General features: G+C 42.9%; 1 protein-coding gene across 4 annotated transcripts in view; it reads left to right on the top strand.

Annotated features, from left to right (window-relative positions):
• The window catches only part of LOC121569423 (phospholipid phosphatase-related protein type 5-like), a 64,263-nt gene extending 39,992 nt beyond the window's left edge, over positions 1-24,271 (top strand). For 2 of the 4 annotated variants that reach the window (XM_045221256.1, XM_045221254.1), the window contains 5 exons: positions 15,511-15,631; positions 19,006-19,256; positions 19,408-19,584; positions 20,627-20,754; positions 21,556-24,271. In XM_045221256.1, coding sequence (XP_045077191.1) covers positions 15,511-15,631; positions 19,006-19,256; positions 19,408-19,584; positions 20,627-20,754; positions 21,556-21,664 — 786 coding nt within the window. In that variant the 3' untranslated portion in view covers positions 21,665-24,271. Of the gene's footprint in view, positions 1-15,510; positions 15,632-19,005; positions 19,257-19,407; positions 19,585-20,626; positions 20,771-21,326 lie in introns of all 4 variants that reach the window. The other 2 variants (XM_041880367.2, XM_045221255.1) reach the window with 2 other exon arrangements.

Raw genomic sequence — 24,271 nt, 5'->3', positions numbered from 1 at the left:
GTTGGGGTGGTATGCAAATTGGAGTGGGTTTAGGGTTTCCGGGATGATGGTGTTGATGTGAGCCATGACCAGCCTTTCAAAGCACTTCTTGGCTACCAATGTGAGTGCTACGGGCGGTAGTCATTTAGGCAGGTTACCTTCGCTTTCTTGGGCACAGGGACTGTGGTGGTCTGCTTGAAACATGTAGGTATTACAGACTCGGTCAGGGAGAGGTTGAAAATGTCAGTGTAGACACTTGCCAGTTGGTCTGTGCATGCTCTGAGTACACGTCCTGGTAATCCATCTGGCCCGCAGCCTTGTGAATGTTGACCTGTTTAAAGGTCTTGCTCACATCGGCTACGGAGAGCGTGATCACACAGTCGTCCGGAACAGCTGGTTCTCTATTGCATGCTTCACTGTTGCTTGCCTCGAAGCGTGCATAAAAGGAATTTAGCTCATCTGGTAGGCTCGCGTCACTGGGCAGCTCGTGGCTGGGTTTCCCTTTGTAGTCTGTAATAGTTTACAAGCCCTGGCACATCCGACGAGTGTCAGAGCCAGTGTAGTAGGATTCAATCTTAGTCCTGTATTGACGCTTTGCCTCTTTGATGGTTTGTCTGAGGGCATAGCGGGATTTCTTATAAGCGTCCGAATTAGTGTCCAGCTCCTTGAAAGCGGCAGCTCTAGCCTTTAGCTCTGTATGGATGTTGCCTGTAATCCATGGCTTCTGGTTGGGATAAATACGTACGGTCACTGTGGGGACGACGTCGTCGATGCACTTATTGATGAAGCCGGTGACTGAGGTGGTATACTCCTCAATGCCATTGGATGAATCCCGGAACACATTCCAGTCTGTGCTAGCAAAACAGTCCTGTAGCGTAGCATCCGCGTCATCTGACCACTTCCATATTGAGCGAGTCACTGGTACCCCCTTCTTTAGTTTTTGCTTGTAAGCAGGAATCAGGAGGATAGAATTATGGTCAGATTTACCAAATGGAGGGCGAGGGAGAGCTTTGTATGTGTCTCTGTGTGTGGTGTAAAGGTGGTCTAGAGTTTTTTTTTCCTTTGGTTGCACATGTGACATGCTGGTAGAAATTAGGTAAAACAGATTTTAGTTTGCCTGCTACTAGGATTCCCCGGCCACTAGGAGCGCCGCTTCTGGATGAGTATTTTCTTGTTTGCGTATGGCCTTATACAGCTCGTTGAGTGCGGTCTTAATGCCAGCATCGGTTTGTGGTGGTAAATAGACTTCTACGAATAATATAGATGAGAACTCTCTTGGTAGATAGTGTGGTCTACAGCTTATCAGGTGAGGTACTCTACCTCAGGCGAGCAATTCCTCTACACTTCTTTAATATTAGACCTGGCGCACCAGCTGTTATTGACAAATAGACACACACCCCCAGACGTAGCTTCTCTCTCCTGCCGATACACGGAAAACCCAGCCAGCTCTATATTATCCGTGTCGTCGTTTAAGCCACGACTCGGTGAAACATAAGATATTACAGTTTTTAATGTCCCGTTGGAAGGATAGTCTTGATCGTAGATCATCCTGTTTATTTTCCAATGATTGTACGTTGGCCAATAGGACGGATGGTAGTGACAGTTTACCCACTCGCCGACGAATTCTCACAAGGCACTCCGACCTCCGCCCCCTGTATTTCTGTATTTTCTTCACGCGAATTACGGGGATTAGGACCTGGTCTCAGGAAAGCAGTATATCCTTCGTGTCGGACTCATTAAAGAAAACATCTTCGTACAGTTTGAGGTGAGTAATCGCTGTTCTGATGTCCAGAAGCTCTTTTCGGTCATAAGAGATGGTAGCATCAACATTATGTACAAAATAAGTTACAAACAATGAGAAAAAACTAACAATATAGCACAGTTGGTTAGGAGCCCGTAAAACGGCAGCCATCCCCTCCGGCGCCATTATTGGGATGTGTGTGTGTGTGACTACATTGTCATGCAGAGATATAGTGAGATCTGATGCATCATCCCCAAGAGTCCTTTATTAATTCCCCCCATTAAAATCTCTGCCTGGATAAAGAGATGGATCCTCTGCTTAACCTGTGCTCTCTCTTCATTCTTAATGGACAGTACCCTACCAAACCTGCTCACCAGAGAATACTTTTCTGGCATATACTTTATTGTAGGCCTATGAGAGAAATACTGCAGCAGGGGTGAATCACAATACTCTACTGTGGCAAATCATCCACCTCTCCTCCATCCTCAGTGATCTGAGAGGACAGGACAGATGGAAACAGTCTGGTTAGTGCCCATTTGTGTGTCTCATTGTGGAGAGGCTGAATCTAACAGGAACCTGAGGAATTCACACTAACAGTCCTTTGTTTTACTAGCAAATAGGCTCATACCATAGCACGCCTGCCCGTCCAGTCTGTTCATATCAGGAAAGGGAAATGGGATGACAGGTAGCCCTAATGGAAGAGAAACACAAGAGTTTTGGGACTCCTCCGTCTGTGTTTAAAATAGACTAAAGCAGGGATCGTCAACTAGATTCAGCCGCGGCCCGCTTCTTTTTCTTGAGTGGATGGTCGGGGGGCCGGAACATAATTACAAATAATTTGTAGACTGCAAATTGACTGCATGAAGCCCAAACAGATGTAATATTTGACTAAAACATAATAATTTCAAACCTTGCTTACATTTGTATATGATCACATGCCTCTCTATTATGAGTGGGAATACTTGGAACAGATTTCCAAAATTAAAATCACTTGGAGCTGATTTCCTGGTGTTTGTACAGTCTTTTATGTCCAACAGAAATTATTTAAAAAATAACTAAAATAACAAATATTTTTCTTTCTCAGAAAACTTGGGGGGCCAAATAAAATCGTCCGCGGGCCAAATTCAACCTATGGGCCGCCAATTGGGGAACCCTGGACTAGAGTTACCTGTTACCATTACCATGTAATTTCATATCTATTCCATTACTTTAGTGACATCAAAGTAATAAGTGATCTTACTTAAGTAAGTAAGATGTCATCTAAGATTAATGTCTCTAAACAATAAGCCTGTAGAAATGGGGATGGATGCTAGCTCTATGGGTGAGCTCTAGAACTGCTTGTTCAGTACAGTTCCATCAGGCCAAGCCGAAGTGAGATCTCATGCACATGATCCAAATTTTTAGGAGGTGTCCCATACCCTGTCAGATGACTTTGCTCTCCTCACCCTTCCTCACCCCTCCTCACCCTCCATGTCTCACCTACCAATTAACACCTCTCGTCTCAGAGCTGACGGAGAGTCTTTGCTCGTTAGCTAGTGTTCTAATTACCACACAGATGATGGCAATTAAACCCAGACAAGGTTTTTTCTCTCCTGAATCTCCCTGCTGCTTAAAGGCTGTGCTGAATCTGAGGGAAGGGTCGTCTGAACTCTCTACGGTGTATGAAACTAACTAAAGGTTAGACTGTTTACTATCTTTCAGATTTTTACGTATTAGTCATAATTAACCTTTCCATCATGGCTTGGTTCACATGGCGTGATATGGTTGCATACTGTATGTCGAGAAACAAGCGGATATCTAATGAGATGTAAGGTGATGTGCCAGATGTAGCCCAGTCAAAGTTGATCCAGACCAGATGTGTTCATTTCTGCTCACTGAGGACCACGAAGTATCTCAATGGAGTTTGAATATGGCCAACGTGGCAACCTCTCATATGTACACACATTACATCTATACAGAGATCCAGTGAGCGTCATGATCAGCTTGTTGACATGGAAACACTCGAGTGTCCTACCCACAAGTGGCCAGAGGAAGTCTAGTTCAACCCAAAATAGTTTTTAGTCCTTTAGACTCATATGACAACTGTTTTTTGTTTTATAGGAGGTAGATCAGCTTTAATATCACATATAGATTGTGGCTTCCATCAGTGTATTTGTCTGCATCATTTCCAATCCCCCATATATATTTTTTTGTAAATATACAGTACTAGTCAAAAGTTTGGACACACCTACTCATTCCAGGGTTTTTCTTAATTTTTTTACTATTTTCTACATTGTAGAATAATAGTGAAGACATCAAAACTGTGAAATAACACATGGAATCACGTAGTAACCAAAAAAGTGTTTAACAAATCAAAATATATGTTATATTTGAGATTCTTCAAAGTAGCCACCCTTTGCCTTGATGACAGCTTTGCACACTCTTGGCACTCTCAACCAGCTTCACGAGGTAGTCACCTGGAATGCATTTCAGTTAACAGGTGTGCCTTGTTAAAAGTTAATTTGTTTGAGCCAATCAGTTGTGTTGTGACAAGGTAGGGGTGGTATACAGAAGATAGCCCTATTTGGTAAAAGACCAAGTCCATATTATGTCAAGAACAGCTCAAATAAGCAAAGAGAAACGACAGTCCATCATTACTTTAAGACATGAAGGTCAGTTAATACAGAACATTTCAAGAACTTTGAAAGTTTCTTCAAGTGCAGTCGCAAAAACCATCAAGCGCTATGATGAAACTGGCTCTCATGAGGACTGCCACAGGAAAGGAAGACCCAGAGTTACCTCTGCTGCAGAGGATAAGTTCATTCGAGTTAACTGGACCTCTGATTGCAGCCCAAATAAATGCTTCACAGAGTTCAAGTCACAGACACATCTCAACATCAACTGTTCAGAGGAGACTGCGTGAATCAGGCCTTCATGGTCAAATTGCTGCAAAGAAACCACTACTAAAGGACACCAATAAGAAGAAGAGACTTGCTTGGGCCAAGAAACACGAGCAATGGACATTAGACCGGTGGAAATCTGTACTTTGGTCTGATGAGTCCAAATGTGAGATTTTTGGTTCCAATCACCGTGTCTTTGTGAGACGCAGAGTAGGTGAACGGATGATCTCTGCATGTGTGGTTCCCACCGGGAAGCATGGAGGAGGAGGTGTGATGGTGTGGGGGTGCTTTTCTGGTGACACTGTCGGTGATGTATTTAGAATTCAAGGCACACTTTACCAGCATGGCTACCACAGCATTCTGCAGCGATGTGCCATCCCATCTGGTTTGCACTTAGTGGTGCTATCATTTGTTTTTCAACAGGACAATGACCCAACACACCTCCAGGCTGTGTAAGGGCTATTTGACCAAGAAGGAGAGTGATGGAGTGCTGCATCAGATGACCTGGCCTCCACAATCGCCCGACCTCAACCCAATTGAGATGTTTGGGATGGGTTGGACCACAGAGTGAAGGAAAAGCAGCCAACAAGTGCTCAGCATATGTGGGAACTCCTTCAAGACTGTTGGAAAAGCATTCCAGGTGAAGCTGGTTGAGAGTGCCAAGAGTGTGCAAAGCTGTCATCAAGGCAAAGGGTGGCTACTTTGAAGAATCTCAAATATAAAATATATTTTGATTTGTTTAACACTTTTTTGGTTACTACATGATTCCATATGTGTTATTTCATAGTTTTGATGGCTTCACTATTATTCTACAATGTAGAAAATAGTACAAATAAAGAAAAACCGTTGAATGAGTAGGTGTGTCCAAACTTTTGACTAGTACTGTACATATTGAGTGGTCCTCTGTAGCTCAGCTGGTAGAGCACGGCGCTTGTAACGCCAAGGTAGTGGGTTCGATCCCCGGGACCACCCATACACAAAAAAAATTATGCACGCATGACTGTAAGTCGCTTTGGATAAAAGCGTCTGCTAAATGGCATATTATTATTATTATTATTATTATTATTATTATATAAAATATATATAAATGTGCTGTGATGTTTCACAAAAGTTCTGAACCTTTCCATTCTCATAGTTTCTACAGATTGGGAGTTAAAGACAAACATTTTTGCTAAGAGTATTATTATATTATTGATCGATTGACTATGACTTGCAGAGTTGGCTCCAGGTAAATGCTGCAATTCATCAGCCATTCCTGAAACTGCGACCAAAAACAAGCTACATATGGACAGTACCAAAACAAATTATCTAATGATTCTGTCTCTTTGCAGCAAAATCTACAGAGCTGGAATGGTTGTATCCCCCATATATATAACATTCTATTGGTTGCAAGAATTTTGTATAATAATTTAAATGGAAAAAATCTAAGTTTAGAATCCAGTGTTGTTTTGTGTCTCAGTTCATAAACCATGTGCCATGGAATCGGTACATAAAAAATATTTTCCCAAATATTTTGCAATCTATATGGCACAGCTGTAAAAATGTTGGTCCTTAAATAAAACTTTTTTATTTATCACAATTTTCTTTAACCAATTTTGGTCTTTAATGCAGGGCCGACAGACAAGTTCCTTACTTTCTCCTTCCACTTGCCTCTTCCATTTTTGCTGTAATGCTGCAATTAGTTAGTTGTAATTTTGAGTAGAGCAGACATTTCCATATATGTTTGTTAGCTACAAGTGTGACATAACTCCACCAGTCCTATTTATGATATAATGTACAATTATTTTTATTTTTTTACCCAATATATATATATATTTTTAATCAATTAGTATATTTGAGTTTAACAATAATATTTGTTGTAATATTTGTTCTGTCTGTTCTGGTGGATTAAACTCAAAATGCAACCAACTTTCTATGGCTTGTTTTAAAAATAGCGATATTTTGGAGATTATTTCATTTTCAAATAACTGAAAGTGAGAGGTTGTAATCTGAATAAAGGGAAAAGGGCCATTCTTGAACATGGGGTGAGACGTTCTTACTAATCTGCTAGAGAACCAGTTCAGATTTAAGTATATATTTTGTATGACTGAAGCCTTTAGTGAGAGGTCTAATGCTTTAATATTTAATCATTTCTGCCCGCCGAATTCACATTCATTATATAAATAGGCCTGTTTAATTTTGTCTGTCTTGCCCTTCCAAATAAAATGGAATCTTTTTTGCTCATATAATTGAAAAACAAGTGGCTAGGTGTACGCAAGGCAATAAGCAAATAGGTAAACTGGGATATGACTAAAGAGTTGATCAGGGTGATATTTCCACAAATAGACAGGTATTTTCCTTTCCATGGTAGCAAGATCTTATCTATTTTTGCTAACTCTCTATTAAAATGTATTGTAGTGAGATCATTTATTTTTGTCGGGATATGAATACCGAGTATGTCAACTTCCCTGTCAGACCATTTTATTGGTAAACTACACGGTAATGTAAAAGTTGCATTTGTTTAGTGATCCAATACATAATATGGTACATTTGGTTGTAATCCAGAGAGGTTAGAAACATTATCTAGATCCTCTATGAAGCTGTGGAGGTATCCAAATTGTGGATTTGAAAGAAAACATGAATCATCAGCATACAATGACACCTTTGTTTTTAAGCCCAGGATTTTCTAGGCCCTTGAAATTATTGTTGGATCTGATTTTAACAGATAACATTTCGATGGCCATAATAAATATATATGCCAGAAGCATACAACCTTTTTTTACTCATATTGACAGTTTAATACTTTCTGAAAAGTAGCCATTATTTACTATTTTACAGCTAGGGTTACTATACATAACTTTAACCCATTGTATAAGAGATTCTCCAAAATGTAAATATTCCAGGCATTTATATATAAATTCCAGTCGTACTTTATCAAAAGCCTTATCAAAATCAGCTATGAATACCAGGCCTGGTTTGCCAAATTTTTCGTAGTGTTCTATTGTTTCCAGTACTTGTCTTATATTATCTCCAATGTGTCATCCATGTAAAAAAATAACCTGTCTGATTAGGATGAGGTATAGCTCAACTGGTATACCATCCAGCCCTGGATTTTTGAAGGCTTTAATTGCATCAGGAAGTTCATCCTCTGTAATTTGGCCTTCACATGAGTCTTTCTGTACGGCTGTTAATTTTATATTATTAATAGGAATACAAATCCTTACAATTAACTTCAGTTAGTGGAGATGGAGGAGACTGAAACTAGTACTTTGCTCCCTCTTTCAAAATAATATTTGGTGAATCATGGGTGACTCCATCATTTGTAACAAGTTTCAGTAAATTATTTTTGGTAGCTTTTCTGTGTTGAAGATTAAAAAAGAATGTGGTGCATTTTTCACCATATTCCATCCAGATCGCTTTATTTGTATAATATACAGTGAGGGAAAAAGTATTTGATCCCCTGCTGATTTTGTACGTTTGCCCACTGACAAAGGTGGTAGGTTTATTTGAATAGTGAGAGACAGAATAACAACAAAAAAATCCAGAAAAACGCATGTCAAAAATGTTATAAATAGATTTGCATTTTAATGAGGGAAATAAGTATTTGACCCCTCTGCGAAACATGACTTAGTACTTCGTGGCAAAACCCTTGTTGGCAATCACAGAGGTCAGATGTTTCTTGTAGTTGGCCACCAGGTTTGCACACATCTCAGGAGGGATTTTGTTCCACTCCTCTTTGCAGATCTTCTCCAAGTCATTAAGGTTTCGAGGCTGACGTTTGGCAACTCGAACCTTCAGCTCCCTCCACAGATTTTCTATGGGATTAAGGTCTGGAGACTGGCTAGGCCACTCCAGGACCTGAATGTGCTTAATCTTCAGCCACTCCTTTGTTGCCTTGGCCGTGTGTTTTGGGTCATTGTCATGCTGGAATACCCATCCACGACCCATTTTCAATGCCCTGGCTGAGGGAAGGAGGTTCTCACCCAAGATTTGACGGTACATGGCCCCGTCCATCGTCCCTTTGATGCGGTGAAGTTGTCCTGTCCCCTTAGCAGAAAAACACCCCCAAAGCATAATGTTTCCACCTCCATGTTTGACGGTGGGGATGGTGTTCTTGGGGTCATAGGCAGCATTCCTCCTCCTCCAAACACGGCGAGTTGAGTTGATGCCAAAGAGCTTGATTTTGGTCTCATCTGACCACAACACTTTCACCCAGTTCTGCTCTGAATCATTCAGATGTTCATTGGCAAACTTCAGAGCACGGGGACCTTGCGGGTGCTGCAGGATTTCAGTCCTTCACGGCGTAGTGTGTTACCAATTGTTTTCTTGGTGACTATGGTTCCAGCTGCCTTGAGATCATTGACAAGATCCTCCCGTGTAGTTCTGGGCTGATTCCTCACCATTCTCATGATCATTGCAACTCCACGAGGTGAGATCTTGCATGGAGCCCCAGGTCGAGGGAGATTGACAGTTATTTTGTGTTTCTTCCATTTGCGAATAATCGCACCAACTGTTGTCACCTTCTCAACAAGCTGCTTGGCGATAGTCTTGTAGCCCATTCCAGCCTTGTGTAGGTCTACAATCTTGTCCCTGGCATCCTTGGAGAGCTCTTTGGTCTTGGCCATGGTGGAGAGTTTGGAATCTGATTGATTGATTGCTGCTGTGGACAGGTGTCTTTTATACAGGTAACAAGCTGAGATTAGGAGCACTCCCTTTAAGAGTGTGCTCCTAATCTCAGCTCGTTACCTGTATAAAAGACACCTGGGAGCCAGAAATCTTTCTCATTGAGAGGGGGTCAAATACTTATTTCCCTAATTAAAATGCAAATCAATTTATAACATTTTTGACATGCGTTTTTCTGGATTTTTTTGTTGTTATTCTGTCTCACACTGTTCAAATAAACCTACCATTAAAATTATAGACTGATCATTTCTTTGTCAGTGGGCAAACGTACAAAATCAGCAGGGGATCAAATACTTTTTCCCCTCACTGTAGTACAGTGTTCTTTCTTGAATAAGTTCCTCCATTTCTTTTTGTTTTTACTCTAACGTATTCTGTGCCTCTATGGTTCAGTTTTATTGCTATATATCTGTACTGTTAGTCCCTCTATTTCCTTTGTTAATATGAGTTATTTTGACCTAAATCGCTTTTGTTTTAAAGATGAGTATTGAATTGCATGGCTTCTAAATGCACATTTAAAAGTGTCCCATACAATAAGGGGATCTGCTGTACCTATATTATGTAGGAAAAAGTCAGTTAGAAATGATTCTGTCCTGGTTAAAAACAAGGTGTCATCCAATAGGCGTTGATTACATTTCCAATATCCTCGCCCACGTGGAAATTCTGTAATGTATATGCCAATTATTTGATGGTCTGTATGACTATCTTTTAATCATAGTGATACATACTGAAATTTGAATTTTGGGTCCAGAAGTAAGATGGAAGGAAGGATATAATGAAGGACAGCAGGAGTGAAAATGAGCACACACACACACACACACACAGATGCAGATGGCAGGGTGGGCTCCAGGGGGACGTGTTGGCTGTGTCTCTTCTCTGCCATGAGACCATATGTGTCTAGAAAGAGTCACTGTTGTTGCTGGGCCGCTGTGGACTGCTTCAGGGAAGGACGGGGTGAAGGAGGGGTGCCGACGGTGAGGAGGGTGCAGAGGAGGGGGTAAGAGAGGGGTGCAGAGGAAAAGAAGGAGGGGGTAAGGGAGGGGTGCAGAGTAAGAGGAGGAGGGGGTAAGGGATGGGTGCAGTGGAGGAGGAGGGGGTAAGGGAGGGGTGCAGAGGAGGAGGTGGAGGGGGTAAGGGAGGGGTGCCGAGGGGGAGGTGGAGTGGGTAAGGGAGGAGTGACGAGGGGGAGGTGGAGGGGGTAAGGGAGGAGTGACGAGGGGGAGGTGGAGGGGGTAAGGGAGGAGTGACGAGGGTTAAATTATAAATTGAGAAAGGTGAGAAGAGTACCAGATTATGAAATACAGGGAGTGGATAGAGAAAGATTGAGTTGGAGGCACAGAAAGAGATGGTGGGAGAGTAGGAGTTTCCTTTACCTCCCTAAGAGAAAAATAAAATAGCTCTAGTAGAGAGGGGTTGAAGTAACTGTGAAGGTACATAGTACACAACATTAAGAAAAGAGCAGTTGTCACCTATTATTGTAAGGAGAATGACTGTGTCTAGTTTAACCACTGTGAAGTGGTTACCATGGTAATACCCAGCTTTCAGAGTGGTGCTATATCTGTTTGGTATCCTTAAGCAGACCAATTTACAGGCAGCTTCACATTCCCGCTCAGCTTCAACACAATCACAATGATTATCTGACTGACCACAATGATAATCACTTTACTGAGCTCGATCAGAGCTGATACACTGATCCCACCATCAAACGATTCACTCCATCCCTTTATCACTTCTTTCTATCTCTATTCTGATCTGGTTCTCTTGCTTTCTCATATCTCTACTGTATCTCTCTCTCTCTCTTGCTCTGTTGCTCTCTTTATTTATGTTACTTTCTCTCTGAGAGTGGGTATAGTTTAAAATTATAGTTTGTAGTATAGTTTATGGTATAGTTTATGGTGTAGTTTATGGCTGAGCTGTGCCTCTATCAGCTCCATGTAGCATTAGCCTGGTTCGCCTGAGGCTGTTTCTTTACCGACTTGATTGGTCATGGAGCCTACATAGACCTGCATGTAAAGTAATACTGTATGTGTGTATAATGTACATATGCGTATAATATATTTAGATTATGTTCCAGTATCTAGTTGTACTGTATGTGATAGCTGAAGACATACACCCGCTTGTGTAATGTGATTAGTGTGAACTCGTCAGTCACAGCTCAACAGCACGGATGACTGATCCCTTTACGCTCAGGCAGAAAGCAGAGACACCTCAGTGGTCCTGGCAGAGGGACATGCTTCACTCAACACCCCAGAGACCAGTGACCAGCATCATCCAATTCTGTTATTTTACTCACTCTTGATCTCAGTTATTCAGCTTCTGCTCTCCTTCTCTCTCGGTTCCTCCCTCTTCATTTCTCTCTTCCTGCCTCTCTGTGCTTTTCACACTAAAGACAGGCTCTGTTCCTCACCTGCAGCTGTGGCTTAGCTGTTTGGCTGGCGACAGGGAATTTAGATGGATTTAACAGAATTATATTTTGGGAAAAGAGAGCATGAAATGAAAGAGGACAAGAATGGAGGGGGAGGACAAAGAGAGAGATCCTAACCTACTTTCCCTGTTGGGGTCTGGGAGAAAAATCTACAAAGGGTGATTGACATAGAAAATACATGAGGGAGGAAGGAAAGGGTAATACAGGAGTGATATAACACAAGATTAAGCATAGCAAACCGAAAACAACCAGAATGATACACCATACATGTTAACCATAGAAGCAGCAAATGTTCAGTTGTTTACAACGAAATAAGTGCATTCTAAACAGTTATTTTCTCTTCAAATCAGAGAGCTATCAATGTCCATGAAGTGCATTCACACATTAGTTAATTAGCGTGTGTGTGTGCGTGCGCGCGTTTACAGATTTGATTCAACCGCGATAGTGCTTGTTCTCTCTTGTAACGGTTCATGTTGAACAAATGGTTTTAACAAACCCCAGCCTGGCCAGCTGTTCAAACCCTCTGTGGAGATGTGGTATATACATTGATCCTCTTCATATTAACATGATACTGGATGAGAGCAACATAAATACTACACTATACAATCCCAGCCAATACTGTATGTACTAAATGGGCACTAACTCCAAGTCGCCAAGGCCCTTAAGACGTCCTTTATGTGCCATTCATAGTGTTGTAGGCTGTAGCTTATTCTCTCACCACCAGAGGATAATAAACTCAATCCACTGTGACGTTTACCCTACATGGTAGACCTATCTAGATCCATTAGCTTAGAGTACGTTGAAGTGATTCAGGTCAGATTCCACTGTAGGTGATGACAGATAATGGGATGCTGGTGACAGGTCCAGCTTCCATGACTTTACACATGGCTATATTATCCCATCATGTCCTATGGACATCACTGGGACTAATAAGATGGGATGTTTTGGATAATGATGATGATGTTTCATCATTATCTATACAACAGTAAGGGATGGGAGCAAAACAAACACAATAGCAGTAGAGGTGGTATACCATGGACCATAATGCATCTGTCTATGGGATTGGAATCGTCAGCCTTCCATTTCCCCACACATTCATCTTAACAGAGTCAGCTGTTGGACCAGAGCGGTGTGTGTCGGTTCGCTGAGCATCCGTAGCCCAGTGTGTGTGTGTGTGTGTGTTTTTACAAGTGTGTGTTAATAAGCACTATCTGAGGAGCCATGATCCTGCTCCAGTGCTGTGTTGTTATCGGGAGGCTGCTGCTGTTCTAGTGTCACTCAGTTTTATTGTCTGTGTCTATCTGGGATTCTAACAGGCCTCTTGGAATTAGCCTCAGATGATTAGCTAGGGCTGTTATCTCCCTGCCTTTTCTCCTCCTTATCTTGTTTCTGCCTCTTCTCCCTGTCTTCCTATCTCCTTCCCCCTCTTTCCCACGTGATTAGAACTGATTCCCAACTTGCTTTGGAGAAGACATATTTTGATATGCACTGTAAAGATATTTACCCGGTTGCTTACACACGATCACAAACTGACTCCTCCAACTTGCTCTCACTCTGGCAGGAATGTTTGCACACACAGACACATATACACACACACACACACACACACACACACACACACACACACACAACACACACCCCAACAGGGTCAGGGTCCAGTTGTTCCCAGTTGTCAGAGCCGCTCTCTGATTCAGCGGCAGACGAGGGTGAAGTGCAGGACATTTTCTTTTCTCTTCTCCTTTCTGCTCTCTGTCTCCATGCAACGCATATTGGACTGATGTCACGGCCCAGGCACGTGATTGGTCAGATACTATTCTTAGTCTGTTGAGGGGCTACTGCCTGTCTGCCAGGGTTGGGGTAAAACATTTTTTTATTCCAGTCAATTCAGGAAGTATACTGAAATTCTTATTCCAATTCCCTTTTCAATTAGGGAAAGTTTCCTGAATTTAAATGGAATTGACCCAACCCCCCCTCTGTGTTTTCCACTCTCTCTCTCCTTTCCTCCCCAGAGGTGTGGTGGTGTGGGTCTAATAGCACTGGGAACAGGACACTTACTGTAGAGTACCCTTCTGCTTCATATCAGTCAACTTGTGCTGTATAGAACCAGAAATGTTACATGATTGTGTTTAATGTCAAGGAAGTTAGGTACAACAGCCAATTTCCTATCTACAACACAAAAACTGCAGCCATGTTACCTTGACTACTTAAGAGAGCAGTAAGACTAGAGCCACGCAGCAGAGCAAGCTCTAGCGTGATGGAGGGGTATAATTTAAAAGACGTCGGTTGAAATAATGTGCAACATGATTCACCATGCAGACAGGGTCCAGGCGCATCTGTGAATAATTCATTGTTACAGTTTGCTCTCTCTCTTTCCCTCTTCCCTCTATTTCTGTATCCCTCTCCCTTCACTATCTCCCACTCCATCTCAACACGCGCTTCTATCTCCCTCTCTGTTCTGATTGTATCTCCAAAGTGTATTCATACGCTCCAATTCTGGAGGCAAGTAGCTATTAACAGTGGTGAATTGCATGAAGAGGGATGGTTGTACAGTATTGACTATGTGATATGCTTCTGAACAGGATCACCACCCACTACTGAACAGTTTTTAGCAGGCTGAGACTCAGTGTTTCAGAGTACTGATCCATGCAGGAGTGGGATGGGATGAAGCCCAATACCTCACTTCCCCAACACATGCTAACAGATTTACTGTGTGGACATATGTTTGTCAGTCAGCCTCTAGTATGACGGTGCCCTTGGCAACCTCTAGTTTATGTTGATCATCTCCTTACAATTTGATGTCATGGTTCATATTAGAATTAGTTTAGTGTTGCTATGGAACCATTAGTCCCTATGACGTATGTTTCCCTAATGGAGGGGGAGTGCTATTGGGCACGCACATACGAACACAGAGTATCTGCTCCAGAGGCTGTTAACTCATTCAAACTGTCCAGTCTTAATTCTTCTTAGACCTGAGACTTTTCTTTCTCTCTCATTTCTATAAATAAGGGAAGGTAATATGTTATTCCCTGCTATTCCTCTGTATTGTGTCCTTTGCACTATTTGGATGGATCCCCAGTGCATTTTACATTTATATTTCATGAGAACATAAGTTGGATTATTATGCTTTAGTGTTTGGGTGGCTATTAGCTTAAGTCCTTACTGTTGGAATAATAAACACATGGTTTTCTAATACAGAAGGACAAGCAAATGTTTTGAGGCAAGTGTTTGGGAAATAGGAAATAGTTTATGTTGTCTGAGCAACATGAAAAAAGAGTGATGAGTTTCACAGTTCAGGGCCCTCAATAAAGCAATCATGACAGCACATGCACTCAGTGGGTGTGAAATGTAGTTACAGTTATCTGGTTTCTGCGTCTGTCACGAGCCTGGCACGTTCCTCGCTCCAATGGTGGGTATTTTTTGTAACACAAATGAATGGCTGGACACCTGCGAATGTGATGTTGACAAGTAGATGATGAGGGTTTCAAATTAAACTGTGTGGGTGTGAACATGGGGATCTCTAGCCACACGCTAACATTAGGCTGCGTGTTGTGTGAGAGAGTTGAGGTCTGTGTGGGCAAGTGGTTTTCCGAGAACTTGTGCATAGCCTAAATGAAATAAAATAGCTTGTCGTTTTCAAGACATGCGCTCTCTCGATTAGTTTGTGGCCCTCAATAAAGCTAACTGGATATCTCTGCCTCCCTCTCTCTCTCTCTCCATCTCTCTCTCTCTCTGTCTCTGTCTCTCTCTCTCTGTCTCTCTCTCTCACTCTCGCTCTCTGTCTCTCTGTCTCTCTCTGTGTCTCTCTCTGTATGTCTCTCTCTCTACAGATCCTGGTAGGGGAACTGGTGGCATTCTTTCTGAAGGCTGAGGGGACGCAAGAGAAGACCATAGTGACAGCAGACTGCTGCTACTTCAACCCCCTGCTGCGACGCATCGTCCGCTTCCTAGGTAACCACTACAGCCTCTAGAGTCTAGACCAACACCACACAGCCCTGCCTGAACTAGTCTTGAATGATTAGTGTGTCTAACAATATGATTAAAACACACCTGGAATTGAAAATATCTACAAAAGGGTACCTGAATTTGATGTATTTTAAAGGAAAATGTCGATGTTGGTGATGAGGTGATGTTGGAGTCAGGCTCAGGACGATAAATCACAAACTAACAGGCTTTATTCCGCACCCACAGAGTTATGAAGGAACGTGTCAAAACACTCCAGTGCGCAAAACAGGCGCACTCGAAAATACAAGGCACACGGGAAAATATCCCGCCATACAAAATACAAGGAGCTCCACCGAGCTTCACTACTCTCCACAATAAACAATCACACACAAAGACAAGGGGGCTGAGGGAACACTTATACAGGTACTGATGAGGGGATATGAACCAGGTGTGTATAAAAACAAGACAAATCAAATGGAATTATGAGATGAGGAGCGGCAGTGGATAGAAGGCCAGTGACGACGAATGCCAAAGCCTGCCCGAACCAGGAGAGGAGGCAGCTTCGGAGGAAGTCGTGACAATGTTGATTGGATTTGCTACTGTGCACAGGATATAACCGGTATAAAACAGTACAGTGAGAGCTCTTTCCCAACAATGCAGTGACAATAATAATAATATAGATAATAATAGAAAATTGAGGAAAAGAAACACAAGAAGTACGATATAAGTTTGAGTATAGGCGTAACTGAATGAACAACAGAGACAGAATGCAATATGGAATTTTATTAAATAATTTGGGATATGGCCGAGGAATGCTCCTCGGAGCCAGATGCTGATGACAGGTAGCCCTTTGCTGGGCAGCTGGCATCTATAATAGGAAACAGAGTGAATTGTCTTACGCGGCTTGATGAAGTTAAACGAGCATTCAGACCAGCCTTCCTGATTGAACTTTCGTAAACTACATTTGAAGAAACACAAGAACGCATGCCTCAGCGGTTTGTGATGATGAAGGCTAAAACTGGTGTGAAGAATTTCAGATCGATTAGCATGTTCATCGCTTCAAGTGATCATGAAGGCTTTTGCAATTTCACACCTCAGCTGATAATTTATTTTTTATTTTTTATTTCACCTTTATTTAACCAGGTAAGCCAGTTGAGAACAAGTTTATTTGTTATAGGTCACCATCTTGTGGCCTTCTACTGTCACTGCAGAGTCAATGGACGTAATCAATAAGGCCTGGCTTTACAATCTGTAGGGTCTTTGCTATTACAGTCACATGCTAGCTAGCACATATTACATATATTCTACATTTTCTCCCAACATTTTTATGAACAACATTGTACTGAGGTTATTATTTTTTATTTTTTATTTCACCTTTATTTAACCAGGTAAGCCAGTTGAGAACAAGTTCTCATTTACAACTGCGACCTGGCCAAGATAAAGCAAAGCAGTGCGATAAAAACAACAACAACACAGAGTTACATATGGAATAAACAAAAACAAAACGTACAGTCAATAACACAATAGAAAATCTATATACAGTGTGTGCAAATGTAGTAAGTTATGGAGGTAAGGCAATAAATAGGCCATAGTGCAAAATAATTACAATTTAGTATTAACACTGGAGAAGATGATGTGCAAATAGAGATACTGGGGTGCAAATGAACAAAATAAATAACAATGTAAATAACAATATGGGGGTGAGGTAGTTGGGTGGGCTAATTACAGATGGGCTGTGTACAGGTGCAGTGATCAGTAAGCTGCTCTAACAACTGATGCTTAAAGATAGTGAGGGAGATAAGTGTATCCAGCTTCAGAGATTTTTGTAGTTCGTTCCAGTCATTTGCAGCAGAGAACTGGAAGGAATGGCAACCAAAGGAGGTGTTGGCTTTGGGGATGACCAGTGAGATATACCTGCTGGAACGCATACTACGGGTGGGTGTTGCTATGGTGACCAATTATCTAAGATAAGGCGGGGATTTGCCTAGAAGTGATTTATAGATGACCTGGAGCCAGTGGGTTTGGCGACTAATATGTAGTGAGGGCCAGCCAACGAGAGCGTACAGGTCACAATGGTGGGTAGTATATGGGGCTTTGGTGACAAAACGGATGGCACTGTGATAGACTACATCCAATTTGCTGAGTAGAGTGTTGGAAGCTATTTTGTAAATGACATCGCCGAAGGCAAGTATCGGTAGGGTAGTCAGTTTTACGAGGGCATGTTTAGCAGCATGAGTGAAGGAGGCTTTGTTGCAAAATAGGAAGCAGATTCTAGATTTAACTTTGGATTGGAGATGCTTAATGTGAGTCTGGAAGGAGAGTTTACGGTCTAACCAGACACCTAGGTATTTGTAGTTGTTCACATATTCTAAGTCAGACCCGCCGAGAGTAGTGATTCTAGTCGGGCGGGCGGGTGCAAGCAGCGTTCGATTGAAGAGCATGCATTTAGTTTTACTAGCGTTTAAGAGCAGTTGGAGGCCACGGAAGGAGTGTTGTATGGCATTGAAGCTCGTTTGGAGGTTTGTTAACACAGTGTCCAATGAAGGGCCAGATGTATACAAAATGGTGTCGTCTGCGTAGAGGTGGATCTGAGAGTCACCAGCAGCAAGAGCGACATCATTGATATACACAGAGAATAGAGTCGGCCCGAGAATTTAACCCTGTGGCACCCCCAGACAACAGGCCCTCCGATTTGACACATTGAACTCTATCTGAGAAGTAGTTGGTGAACCAGGCGAGGAAGTCATTTGAGAAACCAACGCTATTTAGTCTGCCAATAAGAATGCAGTAATTGATTGAGTCAAAAGCCTTGGCCAGGTCGATGAAGACGGCTGCACAGTACTGTCTTTTATCGATCGCGGTTATTATATCGTTTAGGACCTTGAGCGTGGCTGAGGTGCACCCATGACCAGCTCGGAAACCAGATTGCATAGCGGAGAAGGTACGGTGGGATTCGAAATGGTCGGTGATCTGTTTGTTAACTTGGCCTTCAAATACTTTCGAATGGCAGGGTAGGATGGATATAGGTCTGTAACAGTTTGGATCTAGAGTGTCACCCCCTTTGAAGAGGGGGATGACCGCGGCAGCTTTCCAATCTCTGGGGATCTCAGATGATACAAAAGAGAGGTTGAACAGGCTAGTAATAGGGGTTGCGACAATTTCTGCGGCAAATTTTAGAAAGAAAGGGTCCAGATTGTCTAGCCCAGCTGATTTGTAGGGGTCCAGATTTAGCAGCTCTTTCAGGACCAGCCGTAGCAAAATGCTTATTGAAATTCTCGATAAACAGCGGCTCCCAGGTAGGCTGGGGATAACTAAACACCTCTTTTAATTGGCTGTCATTTCTCTCTCTCGCTCTTTCTCTCTTTCTCTCTCTCCCTCAGGAGTGTTCTCCTTCGGCCTGTTCACCACCACCATCTTTGCCAATGCCGGTCAGGTGGTGACAGGAAACCAGACGCCTCACTTCCTGTCTGCCTGCCGGCCTAACTACACGGCCCTGGGGTGCACATCCAACATGCAGTACATCACCCAGCCCCGCGCCTGCACTGGGAACCCCCTGGTAGTGGCTTCCGCACGCAAATCCTTCCCCTCCAAGGACGCAGCCCTCAGTGTCTACTCTGCAGTCTACACTGTGGTAGGTTCTGGTTTGGGGAGTAGGAGTTTGGACAGTTTGATACACATGTTATGGTATACCACCCTATAGTATATAGAGTTGATACCCAGCCTATAGTATTACAATGCCTGACAGTCCTCCTGGTCTCCTCCTCTATCTCTGTCTGTCCCAGATGTATGTGACGCTAGTGTTCCGGACCAAAGGCACTCGGCTGACCAAGCCTACGGTCAGCCTGACCCTGCTATGCCTGGCCATGCTGGTGGGAGTGGTCAAGGTGGCAGAGTACCGCAACCACTGGGCCGATGTCCTGGCCGGCTTCTTCACTGGAGGAGCCATCGCTGTGTTTCTAGTGAGAGGGAGGGAGGGGAGGGGAGGGGAGGGAGCTGCTGAGGGAATGGTGAGGGAGAGGAGGGTGGTTAGGGAAGTCATTATTCTGGGAGATGAGGGTGAGAGAATGTAACAGTGATGTATATTGATGACAGTTTACATTGATATTTAAGTTCATAAGCACAGGGGCTGTTAATCCTGGTACTTCTCACCATGGGATGAGAAATGTCACTCTCATTTCACTTACAGTGAGCTCCGAAAGTATAATCCTGAATGAATCGTGAATAATGAAGAGTGCGAAATTTAGAAGCATACATTTCAGCCCCCCCCAAAAAAAATACTACTCACTGGACTCTACCCACACACTCACACATACTACACTGACACTCCAGCACACACACACACTGCATACGCTCACACACACACACATGCATATTGACGCCACACACTCACACATAGACACACTTTACATACGCTGCTGCTACTCTGTTTATTATATATCCTGATTGCCTAGTCACTTTTACTCCTACCTACATGTACATACTGTATTACATAAATTACCTCAACTACCTGGTACCCTGCACATTGACTCAGTACTGGTACTCCTTGTATAAAGCCTCGTTATTATTTTTGTCTTTCTATTTTTTAGCAAATATTTGTCTTACTTTTTAACTCTGCACTATTCGGAATGGGCTCGTAAGTAAACATTTCACTGTAAAGTCTACACCTGTTGTATTCGGCACATGTGACCAATACAATTTGATTTGATTTGATAAATGAATTTGTCCCAATACTTTTGGTCCCCTGAAATGGGGGGACTATATACAAAAAGTGCTGTAATTTCTAAATGGTTCAGCCGATATGGATGACAATACCCTCAAATTAAAGCTGACGGTCTGCACCTCATAGTCATTGTATCATTTCAAATCCAAAGTTCTGGAGTACAGAGCCAAAACAACTAGTAGTGTCTGTACTGTCATTGCTTTTTATTTTCTTATTCACCCAGTTCTTCCCCGTCTCTTTCCCTTTCTCTCTCTTTCTCACTCTCACTTCTCTCTCCCCAGGTGACGTGTGTGATCAACAACTTCCAGCAGACGAGGCCCCCTCCCCCTCCCCCGCGGCCCCAGCGCCCTGAGTCAGTGCTTGGCATGCCCATGGTGGCTCTGCCCTGTGTGGAGAGTCCACTCGAAAAGTTAAGTGGAACTCAGGTAAGGGGTGGGGGTGAGTGAGCGGCATGGCTGCACACACAGGGGGGGCAGACATGCACCCCTTCTTTCCCCCTTCTGTCGTCCCCCCGATCCCAAAAGTAGATGTCCCCTCACAGCGCATGCCCCAGCCCCAGCACCACCCCTAACCCTCAACCCTGACCAAAGCACAAGTATACCCAAACCTTGTCTTTGAGCCAGTAACCCTTTACTTAGAAAATGTGTGGACTTCTTAGAGTTTAGAGAGAGCCGTTTGCAGTAGTCTCTTCCTCAGTATTCATTCACCATCCCTCAGTGGTTTAAGCTTTGAAGGCCTCTTAGCTCTTTGAAGTGAATGAGAAATGCACTGTGAGCTCTTTAGATAAGGGAGAGCAGAGGGCACTAGGGAAGGACAACCTGTTGAAAGTGTGATTCAAGGGAGCAGCTTTGAGATGTCTTGTGTCTCCTCTTGTCTGTCACCTACACTAACCCTCACCTGACCTTCTCCCTCCCCTGTCTCCCACCTCGCTCTTTTCCCTTATCCCTCACTTGATCTCTATCCTTCTATCTGTGTCACCAGCATCCTGCACTCTCCTCCTGCCCTCCCTACAATCCCTACGTTCACCACCCATTCTGACCAACTTTTGATCGTTTTCTCTCGCTCCTCACTCGTTTTTCTTTTTTTCATCTCTCATTCCACCCCATCTTTCTCTCTCTGTCTCTTTCATTCCCTCTCTCTCTCCTTATTCCTCCCTCTCTTATCTTCTGTCCCTCCCTCTCTCTTTTTCACTCCTCTCTCTCGCCTGCAGACTCCGAGGGGATCTCCTTTCACAGAGATCACATGACCATCAGCCGTATCGGTTCCCCGCCACCCCAGATGTCCTCATTCCGTCTCGCTCCATTTCCAGCGAAGTCTAGACCAGCCACACGAACATGAACACTCACACGAACACCACTGCGCCGCCCACCCGGCAGGTCGCTACTCCACCCTCTACAGATCCTACTCCACGCAGGTCTAGACTTTCAAAACACACACGCACACAAACACAGCACACGTAGCATACTCAGACCTCTACAAACCTCCCCCTAACCTTGTCCAAGCCCAAACCCCTGGGGAACCGAGAGGTGAGCTCTCAAAGTGAGACTCACAAAGACTTAACAGCTATCCAGCTGAACATTCAGTACAGTGTCAGGTACAGGAATGCCTCTTTCATTTTGTTGTTTCCAGAGGCTTCTTTTTTTAATGTGCTTCATTGTGTGAAGTACACATTTCACTGATATCACAAGGTGATGTTTCATCTTCTACGTGCTTGTAAGGTGAAACTGTCAGAATTCATCAAGCTGTATTCATTTGAGAACTGTGTTCTTTTGTGTTTTCAACTGTCTGTTGAAGATGTCCACCCAGGCAATGCAGCCAGTCATCCTGAAACACTTCAGTTATTTGTGTCTCTGTGCACTTTTAAGATGAATCTAAACAACCGCTCAATGAACACTCTCGGTTGGATGTAGGGCTCATTTTCAGTATCCTAGAATGAGCCAATCATCAAATAACTGCACCAGTCAACAAACTCAAGTGAACAAATGTTTATGGACCTATCACTTTCTGTAGCAACTTTAGTACTTAATTACTGTACCTTCAAAATACAGCATAGAGACAACACACACAGATCAGGATCCTGGTCGGTCTACATACACAGCATTAGCTCTCTGGCAGACCTCTCTCCAGCTCTGCATGACATTACCCAGATCAGATTCTGTTCATATCGCTGAGAAGAAGACAAGACAACAACAAACAGGATGAAAGTGCAGACACAGTTTATTTTTCTCAGCTTTCGACTGGTTGCAGCTGCAGCAAGTCAACATGAAATAGATACAGATTTGGTAAGACCGGATGAGACGCATTTTGAAATACATCACAAGTGACAGGACATGAGCTTTGTACAGTACAACATTTTTATTTTGCACTCAATGTATCTGGACAGGGAACCTTGGTTACCAAAGCTTTGTCATTGTGATGTCACCAAAAGATTTGTTTACTCACACATCACTTTTGTCTGGAATGGAACGGATCACATCGGCATGGAACGGAACACCACACTGGAAAACCAAGATTCCCTGTCTCTGTGCTGTAGAGAGATATTATTTACAATGGACTTTGCCTATTCATGTGATTATGTGATTTATTTATGATGAGATTATTCATAGATGTATTTATTTGATATGTGTATATATGGTGTGGTTGCCACAGAAAACAGTTTTGCTGATTTTGATTTGCACAGCCCTCACTCATATCTCACCCTCCACTCTCCACTCTCTCCCACTGGCATATATTTTTCTACTGCTGTTTGGTTGTCTTCTTTGTGTTGTATCCTGACTATACCGTCACTGGGCTGTGTAATGTTTCCCTCTGTTGGACAACACACATACTCACACATGAAAACGCTCATACGAAAACACACATTTAATACTGACAAACTGACCAAAATACACACACTTTTGGACGTGCATACAACATACACATACTCACCCTACCAAACAAACACACACATACACACTCACTTACCTCTCCTAATCTCTAGCCTATACCTCCCATCTTTTCCACTTTCTTACACTTAAACCTGTTTGTATGGTTTTGTAAATAGTTATTTTTTGTAATGAGAACGTGATTTTTACAGACACCCCACTGCACTCCTTACATTAAGTTGTTATAGAGAAACGGGAACATTTGTCGTATCAACTGTATTACTAAAGACAAAAGTGTATGTAAAGGTCCTTGTCCACTCTAAATCAGGCCTGGATCAGACCTGTCCTCATCCCAAACTGGCAGCCATTCTGCATCAAACCAGCTGCCCTCCCGGACCAAGGTTGGAGTCAACAGAAGATGGCCCGTGGTGTTATGCTAACATTAGAAACCCCCCATGGTTTAGTTTCTCTTGTAATAGTTCACCTGCCAGCCCATACTGTATACACCACAGTCAGTAAACTAGGAGGAAGTGCACTGTATACTATCACAGTATTGAGGGGGTCTGTCACAGTATTGAGGGGGTCTGTTGCTTTTACATTTAAGTCATTTAGCAGATGCTCTTATCCAGAGCGACTTACAGGAGCAATTAAGGTTAAGTGTCTTGCTCTAGGGCACATCGACAGATTTTTCACCTCGTCGTCTCGGGGATTCAAAACAGTGACCTTTCGGCTACTGGCCCAACGCTCTTAAATGCTAGGCCAAAACTAACGGGAGCTACAAAAAACTACACAGATGGCTTGATTAGGTTTGGGTCCGAATGTGTGTTCCTTGGAGCACAGACAATACATCTGTAGTTTAATTTAGTTATATTTTATTGGCTAAAAGATTTTTTTTAATAAGACGATGAACAATGCAGTAACATGTACAAAAATTTGTTCTTTGGAGGTGATCTGAGTTTTAACACTTCATTTCATCTTGTTACAACGTACCCTCTGTTTTGTAAAGATTTGTCTGATGAGAACAATAAATGGATATTGCAATAAAAAGGATGCTGAGTGTTA

Source organism: Coregonus clupeaformis, chromosome 7 (assembly GCF_020615455.1).
Source record: "Coregonus clupeaformis isolate EN_2021a chromosome 7, ASM2061545v1, whole genome shotgun sequence".
Classification (NCBI taxonomy): domain Eukaryota; kingdom Metazoa; phylum Chordata; class Actinopteri; order Salmoniformes; family Salmonidae; genus Coregonus; species Coregonus clupeaformis.
Note: the sequence above shows the minus strand (reverse complement) of the source record. Positions and strands in the feature narration are given on the sequence as shown.